The 13,013-nt window shown below is 44.0% G+C and overlaps 2 protein-coding genes across 5 annotated transcripts in view; both read right to left on the bottom strand.

The window, feature by feature from the left end:
• kirrel1b (kirre like nephrin family adhesion molecule 1b) overlaps nt 1-3,592 on the bottom strand; it is a gene marked incomplete at both ends in the record, with an annotated part of 64,307 nt that extends 60,715 nt beyond the window's left edge. For all 4 annotated transcript variants that reach the window (XM_079172485.1, XM_079172486.1, XM_079172487.1 and 1 more), the window contains one exon: nt 3,547-3,592. In XM_079172485.1, the coding sequence (XP_079028611.1) occupies nt 3,547-3,592 (46 nt within the window). The remainder of the gene's footprint in view (nt 1-3,546) is intronic.
• A 7,131-nt stretch (nt 3,593-10,723) lies between these two features.
• Nucleotides 10,724-13,013, bottom strand: part of cadm3 (cell adhesion molecule 3) — an 80,800-nt gene continuing 78,510 nt past the window's right edge. Inside the window, exon 11 of the mRNA XM_079172703.1 lies at nt 10,724-10,861. Within this exon, the coding sequence (XP_079028829.1) occupies nt 10,743-10,861 (119 nt within the window). The 3' untranslated portion in view covers nt 10,724-10,742. The remainder of the gene's footprint in view (nt 10,862-13,013) is intronic.

Genomic DNA, 13,013 nt, shown 5'->3' with positions numbered 1-13,013 from the left:
TCCCCAGATCACTAGCTGGAAATCATCACTCTTATCTTTCAATGTGCATTGTAGACACTAATGTGTCCAATAATATATAATATCTGTTTATTGAAGCAGTGGGTCATTACACAGACATAAAAAACATGCTTGTGCATGTTTCCGAATCTATACATGCTGTAAATGCTAAAACAGTTCTGACTTAACGCATAAACTCCGTCTGAGGACATTCTTGTTGTGAGATGATTCAGAAGGGAATTACACAACTGTTTGAGGGCGTATCAGTGGGGAGCTGGAAACTAACGATCAAAGACAATCTCACACAATCTGTCGCTGTGCTGGTGGAAATAAATCAATCTCGTGGTGTGTGTTGAGTCTCTCGGTCATCCAGGTCATGGACTGGTATTTCTCAAAAGTGCAAAGTCAAAAAGCAACGTGAAGATGAGAAGTGAAACGTTTTCAAGAATTTAAAAGCAAGTCCAGTTGCCTTTGACTTGAGCATTTCGAAGAGGAGGCCCCTGGAGCCCAGTCTGGTGTAAACCATCAAACATTGATGGTCCAGCTGGGTCGCTGTTGAAGAAGAGACTCAAGCCAATAGGGCCTCCTCTCTCTCCCTCTCTCTCCCTCTTTCTCCCTCTCTCTCCCTGCTTCCTGAGCGCTGCTGCTCTGCCTCTGTTTATCCTCAAACATCCCCTCTTGTCAACAGATTAGGACTGAACCCCGCTGTCGCTTCCGTTCTTCGTCTCTTTCTGCCTCCATCTCTCTGTCTTTTGGCCTGTCTCTTTACATCTGCGCCTCTGCTCCATTCTTGTGACGGGAATAAAGAGTGGGAGGGGGAGAGGGGGGGAGAAAAGGGAGAAAAAGAAAGTCTGTGTGTGTATGTGTATGTGTATGTGTGTGTGTGTGTGTGTGTGTGGGGGGGGGGGGGGGTGGGGGGGGGGGGGGGGTGGGACAGGTGCTTGCAGTGCAAGAATTGCTTGCTTTGCTTGCTTCGCTTGCACGATCAGGCCGCGAAAATGTTCAGCTCAAGCAAAAGTGCTGTTCAAGAATCGACTCTGAGAAACGGGCTCCCTCGCCTGTGGGCCAGAGCGACGCTGGCAAGCACAGTGTCGTCTCACAGCGGCAACGCACCACATCGGCCCCACGCACACACACACACATATACATATACAGGGCAGAGAGGTAATTACAGAGGCCTGCGGACGCGCAGTGAACCGCACAGAGATGTAGTCGGCCTGCGTTGGGGAAACCATGGCGCACCACTGGACCGAGCAGTAAATCAGGGCTGCTTCTTCAGAGAGAGACGCGGGCAGAAGACACCTGGAAGACCCCAAACGGGCTAAACACACATTAGGCTGCGGCTGCTGCATGTAGGGGGGACGGATTCACTCTGATCACATTTACAGGCTTACACCGGCTCAGCTGGAGACACTGATCTGCTGCTCCTCTCCGCTCTCCGTTTCTGATCTTCTCTGTATTTGTTCTGTCGCGTTTGCGCTGCTCTGTTTCTGTTTTTTGTTTCTGCCCTGTTCTCCTCCGTTCTGATCCGTTCTGCTTTGTGCGTTTATGTTCCTTCACTGTTCTGTTCCTGTTCTCATCTCTCCTCTTTTGCTCCGTTCTGTTCTGCTTTGTTCTCTTTTGTTCACTTCTCTCCTGCCTTGTTCTTTTCTCTTTCTGCTCTGCTTGGTCTTGCTCTGTTTGATTCTCTTTAGCTAGAATAATCAAACTTTCCTAATCTACTTCACTCTCTCTGCTCTACTCTTTCAGCCGGCTACAACCAATACTCAGCAGCTTTGGCCCTAATTGATCCGAGCTCTTATAGCACATTGATAGATTATCTCAGACAGTCTAACTTGACACATTCTATTCTCATCAAAAGACTAAAGCATCCGTTCTTCAATCCAAGATGCTCAGACTTTGAGCAGATCTTTTTCACCTTGTGCATCGCTCTATTCGACCTTTATAAATAAAGCATTAATACTATTCCATTATATTCTTCTCAGGTGGTCAGACCTGCTCCAGCCTGGGAGCTCCTCGGACTGTCTGTCTGGGCAGATCACCGTCTGCGGTTTATCACACCAGCGGCCTGCGGCACCGGGGACCCAGGTGCTAAACCAGGCAGGCAGGCAGGCGCACACACACGCACACACACGCACACACACACACACACACACAGACACACACAGACACACCCACACACAGTTGAACTGTTCACATCAGGCCACCTCAATTAATCATCTATGTCTTTGGAGCCCGGACTTCCCTCAAACACAAACGCACACTCATCCTCTCTCCCACTGAGGCTTGTGTGTGTGAAGAGAGAGAGAGAGAGAGAGAGAGAGAGAGGGAGAGAGAGAGAGAGAGGGAGAGAGAGAGAGAGAGAGAGAGAGGGAGGGAAATCTATCAAGGTGATCGATAATAAGGGGCATTAATATTAGTAATGGGGCTCTCCTCCAGTCCAGTGAATATGTCTCCGTCTTTACGATATAATATGAATTTTTCTTGGCACCTGCACGTTTGCAACGGGTCCGCGCGCACGGGCACGAGCACGAGCACGCCAGACTCTACCTGCATACTAAGAAGGATGCCCTGATCTCTATTCTCCCTCTCTCTCTCTCTCTCTCTCTCTCTCTCTCCCTCTCTCTCTCTCTCTCTCTCTCTCTCTCTCACACACACACACACACACACACCAACTTTCGCTCTCGAGGGACACTTGCACTTTACTGAACACTATTTCACTCTCACACATTGAGATTACAGGAATGCACGTGCCTGGAGCGTGCATGCCATTTGTATTTGTGTGTATGTGTATGTGTGTGTGTGTGTGTGTGTGTGTGTGTGTGTGTGTGTGTGTGTGTGTGTGTGTGTGTGATGGAAATTGATCCGGTGTGACTCATGTTAAAGCCAGGTGACCAGACTGTGCATTGGATCCTCGCCTCATCAATCATCCCCAGGCTGGCAGGCTATGCGCAGTGTGTGTGTGTGTGTGTGTGTGTGTGTGTGTGTGTGTGTGTGTTTGTGTGTTTGTGCTAGCTCGTGCGCGTGCTTGTAACACTTCCTCCTTTGACCCACACTGCGTTTGTTTGTGTCATCCAAATCTATCTATTCATGCGTTTCAAAGGTCACGTCAAAGCAATGTCGTGTGCAGATGCTCCACATCTCTTCTCACAAACGTGCAAAATGAAGAAAAATCAACGCGACGCGTCTCGCGTGTGTCTGAACTCTAAATGTCGTTTCTTTCTTCTTTTTTTTTCTCCCCCAGCAGAGCAAAGACCCTGAACACCCCGCGACTCTTTTTTTCCCCCTTCAGCGCCTGTTGGTTTGTGATGATGATGTCCAGGCAGCATAAATCCATTGCAACATAACACATTTACACACAAGCGCGCGCGCGCGTTGCCAGACATGGAGACGCACAAACACACGCACTGCCAGAGCAGACAGAAATACACAGAGCGCACAGACGCCCGCACACAACAGGGTGAAGAGGAAGGGTAAAGGGAGAGACAATCCGGACATTAACTAGAGAACTTTCCCAGTTCAGACAGAGTGTGTTTACACTGATCTTACCTTGGTTCAGAGTGATCGCCAAAGTTATGATCCACAGGGCTGGCATGGTTCAGCCGAGCGCATTCAGATTCCTCCCCACGGCTCTGCTTCCCCGAAAAGACACCATCAATTCCTCCCGACCGGGTGAATTTAACTGGAATCCTCTTAGAGTCATGAGAGTGAAAGAAGACACATTTAGAGGATAAAAAAACCTCTTCCTCTCTCCTCCTCTCCTTTCCTCTACTCGTTTCCTTGTTTTTCCCGTGCGTAAAATAAATCTGTCTCCACTTTTTTATTGTCTGTTCTCTCTCTTGGTTTCTCTGTCTGAGTCCCTTTTCCTCTCTGCGCTTTAGATTCCCATTCAAACATCCTCTCCCTCTCTCTCTCTCTCTCACTCTCACACACTCTCTCTCTCTCTCTCTCTCTCCCTCTCTCTCTCTCTCGCTCCTTCTCTGCCCCCCCTCCTCTCATACAATCAGTAGCACACCCCCCCTCCCTCCTCCACCTCCTCCACGCTCCAAATCTCCGTTTTGGACTCTACAGAGAGGAGGAGGAGGGCGCTCCAGCGGGCGCAACGAGAACTGCGTTTTAAACATGGAAACTTAAAATCATTCGATGATTCGATTGTTTTATTTCAAACATGTAATAAATTGCCAAATTGGAAAACGAAACAAGAATAACCAATACAATGAACAGTAAACATAAACAGCAAATTCTACATAAATTAAATACATAAATACTGTATTTTTTTTGTAATGGAATTGTTGGAATAAGGTCCTTCTCCTTTCCATAAATAAATAAAATGATGATCTTAATGTTTATCACATATGGTCTACACATAAATATTCACCTCATTATATCAAACTAAACAAAAACCTGAAATCATCAAGTGCTTTAAACTCACTTTAAATAGAATATTCTGGAGCAGATTGTCAATCTTTTATAAGATTGAAATAAATTCTCGTACAAAACTGTAGTGATGATACATTAAAGGGCAAATCAGAAAATTGCAGGTATATTATCATATGTCATATAACCCTTCAGGACTCCCTCTGTAGCCACTCCCCCAAAATGATCATAATGAACGTAAACAAGAAACACCTTCGTACTCACAGCTGTTAAGCTAGCAGCTTACGGAAGACTCCGTGCAGGCAGACAGCCAGGTAGCCCGTCCAATCATTACATTCAGGCCAAATTAAATGTATTGATTGCTGTCAGGATGTAAGTGGGATTTCAACAAATACAACACAATTGTTTTTTTTCAAAAAATGGTCTCTTGCCAAACTTAGATTTTTCCAATGTTTTTTATTAATTAAGTCGTTAATATTGAAAGTGAATATTGAGACATTAACAAATTCTATAACTTGCTATATGACAAGACCCATCAGTCAATATGAAAGTAATCAGTTATTGTTTTTATTATCAGGCTTTTGAATTGTAGCGCTACTGTTTTGTACACCTTTAGATCACTAAGTTAACCTTTATCGTCATTATATTAAATCTTTTTTTTTTATTATCTTACATGATTTTATTTTGCTATATTTTTTATTGCTATAAAACTGTTTTATACATAATTTTTTGGTAGGAACTTACTCTCCGGCATTCAATAGCGTGTTTAGAGTGACTTCTTTTTAGGGAAGTTTGATATCAGATAAAACCTTTTCCATAAACGTCAAAGATCAAATGCTAATCAAGCGCTTATGTTCTTACAGATGACTTAACAGTCTGCAAATAGCAATATGTTGCAGAAGATACATTTGGGGAAATAAGTGTTTTAATCCAAATTGTGCTATATCTCTCAAATGAGTTCAGTTTTGACACTGCACACTTTTGTAAGCACGTATTTTGTTCAGTTTTAATCAGATCCCTTTGGTTCGGTGAAAACTGATAAAGTCTCAGCAATAAGCAAACTCTTTTTTGTGCATGGAATAACTCGGTATTCAAGAACAAGCTGTGCAAAAACAAGTCTTTTATCCTCAAACAGCTGGACTGAGTTGTGGGTATCCATGAGGATTGTGACCATTTACACATATGGGTGGATTACCGAAAGAGCCTACAGGGCCCAGGGGCCCAAGGGCTCAGGAGGCCCCTAAGCCAGAGCTTCTGAGTGAAGTCGCTGTTAGTACCATTTCTTGTCACATAGCTAAAGGGATTAGGCATCACTGTCAATAACAGAGCCCCAAAAGTCCCGAGTGAATAACATTCACTTTTTTAAAAACCTCTTTCTATCTATAGGACTTTGATGTATTTTGTGTATTATGTTTAATTGAGTGTTCCTGCGCTGTAAATCGAGTCTGTATACAAGTGAATTTAGTTTGTGCTGTTCTAGTATCATGTGCGCAATGTAAGTCTGATTATTAACCTTAAGACTAGTATCAACCTGTAGTAACAGTATTCTCCAAACACAGTCCATGCTGAAGGAGTGGAGGCAGGAAAAGATAAGAAGAACTAAGGAAATCAGGGAGAAAGAAAGAAAGACAGAAACATCCACAGACTAATGTATATTTGTTGTCTGTGAGAGAAAGAAAACATTATTAAATCACCATTAGAAAATAATAAGATCAACCAACCAACCTGTTTAGTTTCAAAGGGACTTTGAACTTTTGCATTCTACTGCCCTCTGTTGGACATTTTCATTAACTGCATATAGATTTTTAGAACCTGTTACCAATTTAAAGTCTTACATTGAGTTGTTAGTGGATTTGTGAGAGTATTTATCATGTCCATTATTCATTGAAAAGATGATGTTCACAGTCTTTTGTACACTAATTAACAATACCAGATTACTAATGCACACAGACTTCTGGAGATATTGATGAGCATATTTCAAGTGAGATTTGTTGTTTCTTTTTGGAACAGAACAAGAAACAGAACAAGAAAAGGACCAATCCAGGCGGAAAACCGATCAACCTGAACACGAAGAACCAATGACGAGACGGGTGAAATTAACCCAAATGCATGTTTATTGAAGTCAACAACTGAACTGGTATTTTACCAAAAAAAAACAAACAAGAAAAACAAATACTGTATGAACATCCAACAGACGCAGACCCACCACGGCATGCGGTTGGGTCTCGCCTTGATGACATCAGCCATAGTACAAATTAACATACATGACAGCACTATTCTCATGTGATATGGATATTTATTCAAAAGGAAGACTTTTCATCCAAAATAATAATTCTGAGAACAAAGACGCTGTTTTAGTCATCGAAATGATAACGTTTTTGTGAATGCAACACACGTAGGAGTGTCTCCGGGGTCTGTTTGGGTCGATTAATACACACCTCACACTCATACACAAACACACATACACACACATATGCACAAATACACCAAAGTCACAGACGTCATGCCTGCCGTGCATACCCAGATATGTGTGTGGATGTGTATGTACCCAAAGTGTGTGTGCGCAAAGTGTGTATGGTTGCGCTTGTAAGAGTATCCAATAAAGGCAACACTATATACATGAAATTAGAGAGAGAGAGAAAAAAATGGTTGTTGAAACAATAAAATGCGAAAATCAAATGTTCTAACCTCCAAGATTTGGAAAAATCTAATTTAAAAAAAAGAAAGACAATGATTATCAATTGAACTGAAAGTGATACATTTAAGAGTATGCACACCTTTTACAAAACATAATTTAAAAATCAATTTGTTTATACTAAAATAAAGAGATGACTGGCAGCTAGTGTGCGACTGCCTGAAGAGGAGGCGAGAGTCGAGTGGTGGGGCAGGAGAGCTCGGTCTGACTGAGGGAGGTAAAGAAAAGCTGCTGTTTGCTGGCATCTGGTGACAGCTAGTCATTACTGCACTGACGCGGTGAAATATGAATTAGACGTCCCAATTTCAACGCCATCGCACCCCTAACACCGGTTTGATGCAGCGTCGGTGGGGGAGCAGCAGAGCGAGTCCTACTTCCTCAGTTCCCTCAGTAGCATCCAGTGGGACACGGGCTATGTTTGCAGATCAGAGGTCAGTCGGGGCAGACCGCCCCGCTCTTGTCTCAGGAGAGATGCTCGTCGGCACTCCTCATCTCCAACGCTATATCTACACTTCCAACCTTTTCTCATGCAAGCTACATGCTAGCACATTAACTAAGACGAAGGACAGGACGATAAATTACAGGCAAATACAGGTCCATTAGTTTTTGAAAAGACACTACACTTTGTTGAGCATGAGGCAGGTATTTCTTTTTTCTCCAGTCACGGAGCAGAATTAGACTGGGCGTTTAGATACAAATCAAAGGTCACTCTTCAAAGCGGACAAAGAGCTCTGTGAGACTCAGCCCAAATGTCCTCTGGTCTGCAGACAAGAATGCTATTAACGCTGAAGGGTGTTGTAGCGCAAACATGGGAATAAACAGGGTTCTGAATTCTTTGAAATATTCAAATTGTCTGGTGCAAACAGTCTCCAACAGAACACGGGTTAAGCCAAGTTTACGACAGCGTCGCCCCTCCCCCAAATTCCAAACGAGAGCTCTAGGGGGGAAAAAAGTCAAAATACAGCAGCTGACCCTGCTTCAGGTCGCGTGACCCTTTGTAGTATAGCTAGCTTATAGACACACTAGCCGGGCCCACTTGCTTTTTAAAGTAGCTAGCTAGGTAGCAGTTAACAACAATGCGGGGAAAGGTACGAAAAGCACGATCCCTGAACGTTCCCAAAAAAAGGGGGTGTACAAAAAAAAAAACTACCACAGACATGATTCGTCGACAAGTAAACTGACAACAGCAAATGGATTCCTCTCAAGAACACCGCCCTAAAAAAAAGTGCCGCAGAGAGCCTTCAGCGCACGCCAGCAAAAAACCGAGAGACGCCGCCGCTACTCGTACGTCCACGGACTCCGCAATGAGACGGAGACCGGCGAGGAGAACCGGACATCGATTAGAGATGAAGGGACGGGGGAAGGAGTGATGAGAGGAGGAGAGACGGGGTGAAGGTGGATCAGGACGCAGACGAGATGATTGATTAAAGAATGGGAAGAAATGGACGAGTGGAGCGGAGGGAAGGAGGAAAAAAAAGAGAAAGAGGAAGAGGACATTTACGTTCCTAAATGACTTTCTTCAGTGTTAGTGCTGCCCAGACTCCAGCTCAGGCATCCGGCCCACAAAGAAGAACCTTGGCATGCGTACAGTCTGGAGCGCAGAGCCTCTTAGTTAGATTGCAATCAATTTCCATGACCGGGCCAAGTGGAGCTTGCCAGCGCCAAGGCGAACTCCCAACCTTAATAAAACACTGTTCATTTATGGGAACCTTTTGCTAAGCTGGCGAATGATTCCTGCTTGCAATAACACTCACACTCACAGAGAGAGAAAGAAAAAGGTTTTTTGTTTTTGTTTTTTTTGCCAGGAAGTTCGTTATAATGCATGTAGGCAGTCCTGTTTGGCCCCGCAGTGAAAAAGCAAGCGAGCATTTTCACCTCCCAGAAGCAGCGACGGTGCCAACTTCTTAGAGGAAGTCATGATGTCACTGCTTAATGGATACAGCGCCGGGTGGCCTCGTCAAGACGAGTGGTCTGCTGCGGTGTGGGGGGGGGGGGAGAAATAAAGATGGCGGAGTGGAGCGCGGCACGTTCAGCGGGGCCAAGTGGAAGGAAGACCACGTGCGCCGGGGCGGTGCTACTCCAGGAGAACTACACCAAACACTTTGACACCTTTTTTTTTTATCCGAAGCCGCGTTCGACCGAGGTTTTTGCTACAGTTCAGTGTTTGGGAGCAGAGGGCAGACAAAGCAGGGGGGAGGGGGGGGGGGGGGGGGGGGGGGTGTTCGACACTTTGATGCGGCGCACGGGAAAACAAAAGTAAAGAGACAGCAACAAAAACTTGAACCTCAAAATCGAAAAACACAAGTCGGAAACATTCGATGTGTGGACTCCTGGACTAACGAACCGACAGACACTGTAAACTGTTAACACTTGACAGTAACACACCGAGACGCTGACGAGAGAAAACCTCTCATAAGTCTCGAAAACCAAAAGAAACCAAAAAAAAAAAGAAGGAAAACATTCCTCGTACAAATATTTTGCAGTTAAGGTTAGTTTTCATCGCAACATCATCGTTGTTATTTTTATTAATTTTTTTTCCCAGATATTGATAGTTTTGAACTCTGCATTTCCACGCATGTAATAAAAACAGGCAGGCTTTTTTTTTTTTTTTTTTTTTTTGTTGTTGAGTATATACGTCACTGTAATGCAGTAACCGACTGTATGAGATACAGGGAGATGTAGAGAGAGAGAGAAGAGGGATAGAGGAAGGAGAGAAGAGAGAGTGTATTTACAGCACACCAAACATTTTTCTGTCAAGTAAAAAGAATGCTATATAATTCTATATATATATATTTATATATGTATACTGATGCCCCTTGGCTTGGTAACGCAAGGCGGGGAATGCTATTGTTGCATGAGTGTTGCATGTTGTGTGGTGCTGCGTTGTGGGAAATGTCAACGGCTTGTACCGGGGTGGTGTGGTGATGCAGGAAGAGGTTTGATGGCATGAAAAAGATTAAACTGAGAGAGAGAGAGGAGAGATTATGTTTGTCAGTAATAATTTACTTAGGATGGATTTGTCTGCCACCAGAGTGTTTACAGAGGGATGCTGCCTTGTTAGATGGAAAGAATGAGGACAAACAAAAATGTTAAAAGACGGCGTCGGTTTGGTTTAAATGTTGAGGAGACGGGTTTTGCGAGGTGTGACAAGTGAAGTATCAGCTCCGGGATGCCGGAATGTGAGTTACAATTTTGCTTTTTCGAGGCGCTGACAGTTAGAAGTAGGATACTTGTGTGAAAGTGTGTTAACGTGTCATTCAGAAAGAATTCAGACGTGTTAGTACAGAAGGAGGCTCGTGCTTGTTAATCTGGGCATCTACGAGCATTCAAGTCCGCGTGAGAAGAGTTTTCCCCCAAAACTGACTCGTGTATGTATACGTGTGTGTGTGTGTGTGTGTGTGTTAGTGTAACTTCAGTTCATCCGTATGTCAGTGCAAATTCTCACTTCCCTGTATCAATGCAAAGAGGGTCGTACCAGCTGAAGCTCAACGCATCTCTTTATCCTGCCCTCAGTTCCTCCCCTCCCATCATCCCTCCAACCGAGTGAAGAACTGAAGCGTCGTGAAAACAAATGGAGGTTGTTTTTCTGCCCTCCCCCCTCCCCCTCCCCCCCTTCACTCCTGCCCTCTCCCCTAATCCACATCCTTCAGCTTCTCCTCCTCCCGTCCTCTGTCTAGATGAAGTACTCTTTCTTGTCCTCTGCTCCGGAGTGGCCTCCCTCTGCGTTGATGATGGCCGTGTCCGCGTCGGGGGCGTCGTCCGAGCCCTTTGCCTCGTGGGTCAGATACGTTCCTGTGGAAGGAGAGAGTCGAAGAGACAAGAGAGAGAGAGAGAGAGAGACAAAGGAAGGAGAAATAAGATTGCCGAGGCAGTAAAAGTCAAACGGACAAAAAGACAAAAGGCCACGGATTGTTATAAACAGTGGAGTGGCGAGATGTTCCAATATGATGTCTAAATTATAACTTCAGGTGCTTTTGATAACCTTTGATGCTTTTTTCTTCTCTATTGTTGTTGAATTACTATGTAGTAAAGTTTTCTCTAGTTTGTGGGAACACTAGGACACAAAAACTCCAGAGAACTAATAAAAACAATGTGTTTATCTGGATACCGTACAGGATTTGTCCATGAAGAGGGTTTTTTTTTTGGTCATAACTAAGGAAAAAGTCAGTTAAAGTCAAATGATTTATTTTTTATTTACTCGACAATCCTGTGTCTGCAGGTCCACAGACATTTAGATGGATAGATTAAAAACTGGGCTGAACATTTTTAGACATCTATAGGTTATAATATATCAGTAGTTTTCACAGCGTTTCAATGACAAGCCTTTGTCATCCAAGTAAAACCCCGTCCCGTGTTTCAGGGAGTCCATATTCTACAGGTGACTTTCTTGCTAAGATTCAAAGAGCGACTTCACAGCTTCTTCCTGCTGTTTCTAGATGGGCTGCAGCAAAGCGGAGCCAGTCCTGTAAACATGAAACTCTCTCTGACTGAGCGGTGACGTCTCATCACTGGTCGGCGAGTGAAGAGTTTAATCAAACTGGGAAATTCAAATTCTTTTAAAAGGAATAAGCATCGAACAGTCCTCACTTACAGGAGGCTTTTACAGCCACCAGTGACCAAACACGATCCATACCGAGTCGACCTAGACGCGTTCACAGTGATCATATTTCTACATTTATACCTCGCTTTTTTAGGTGAGCATGAAAGGGCATTCTCGACATTTGAAATAAGAGTTTGATTATTTGGCCAACCTATTTTTAAAGGAGACATACTTATTTTCATGTTCATACTTGTATTTTGGGTTATAGAACGTGTTAACCTGCTTCAATGTTCATAAAACACTTTATTTGTCTGAGTATACTTGTATTAAACCTCCGTCTGAAACGCTTTGTTTTAGCGCCTGTCTTTTTTTTTGCTGCAGTACGGGACCTTTGAAGAAATCCAAACTTTGGTAAAAACCTTGGAAAGTATTGCTTTCTGAGGACTATCCTCTAAGTGCACATATTGTTAGTTGTTTCATCGATTGCTTTTATGCTTCATTAGTGAGAACTATCTGCATTTACTCTCACATAATGGCAATGAAATGACAGGGAACGACCCATTTTCATGTACTATGGTCCGTGTAATTGCTCGCTCCTCTGCTGGCCCCTAAACTCGTACACATTTAGTCACCAGACAGTGAGGAGCTTCACGCTATCGCCCCCCAGATCCTACCCTCCTCTACACGGGCGCATCAACCAACCTGGAGGGAGTCACTGGGTGCAGCGACGCGGACACGATCCCTCACAGACTTGGCATCTGTGAACACTGGCCACCAAGTGTTCAATATTCTGGACCAGCTGTGGCGCACTGGGGCGGCGGGAGGTGGGCGAGTGTTTATCAACCGAGCCACCTGGGAGCTGAAACGCGTTTAGTGCCTTTTAAATTTCACCTGTCTCCGGCTGGAGCTGAGACATTTGAATTAGCTTTGTTCTTGTTTGTTTACGTGCTTAAAAAGGGTGTTTTTGAGAACTGAATAAGAGTGAAACGAAAGACAAAAGAAATACTGTGTTGTTGTCTCCCACGCACAGAGCACACGAGCAACAGGGAAACTAACCAACATCACGAACAGGAAGCCAATATTCCCAATATTTGACTTTGTAAACTACGCTGCTGAAATCTCGCTCGCGTCAGGAAATCGTATCTCACAGGAAGCTGTGAACTAAAATGTATAAAAAGGCAATGAATAAACATTCACTTATTGTCTTTCATTCAATTTATGCTTTGAGAGTAAAATAGGTTTATGCACATATAGGTATGAGTGCATTTGCATCTCTGTGCATTTGTATGCATATGCATGTTTGTACGTGTGAGATCCAATCTTGGTACGCACATGTATCCATATTTATGCCAGTGTATCTCGGCGTACGCTCATGCATGCATGCATGAGTGCGTCCCCGTGTAT

The sequence above is a fragment of the Pholis gunnellus genome, assembly GCF_910591455.1.
Source record: "Pholis gunnellus genome assembly, chromosome: 14".
NCBI lineage: Eukaryota > Metazoa > Chordata > Actinopteri > Perciformes > Pholidae > Pholis > Pholis gunnellus.
This window is presented reverse-complemented; position numbering and strand designations above follow the sequence as displayed.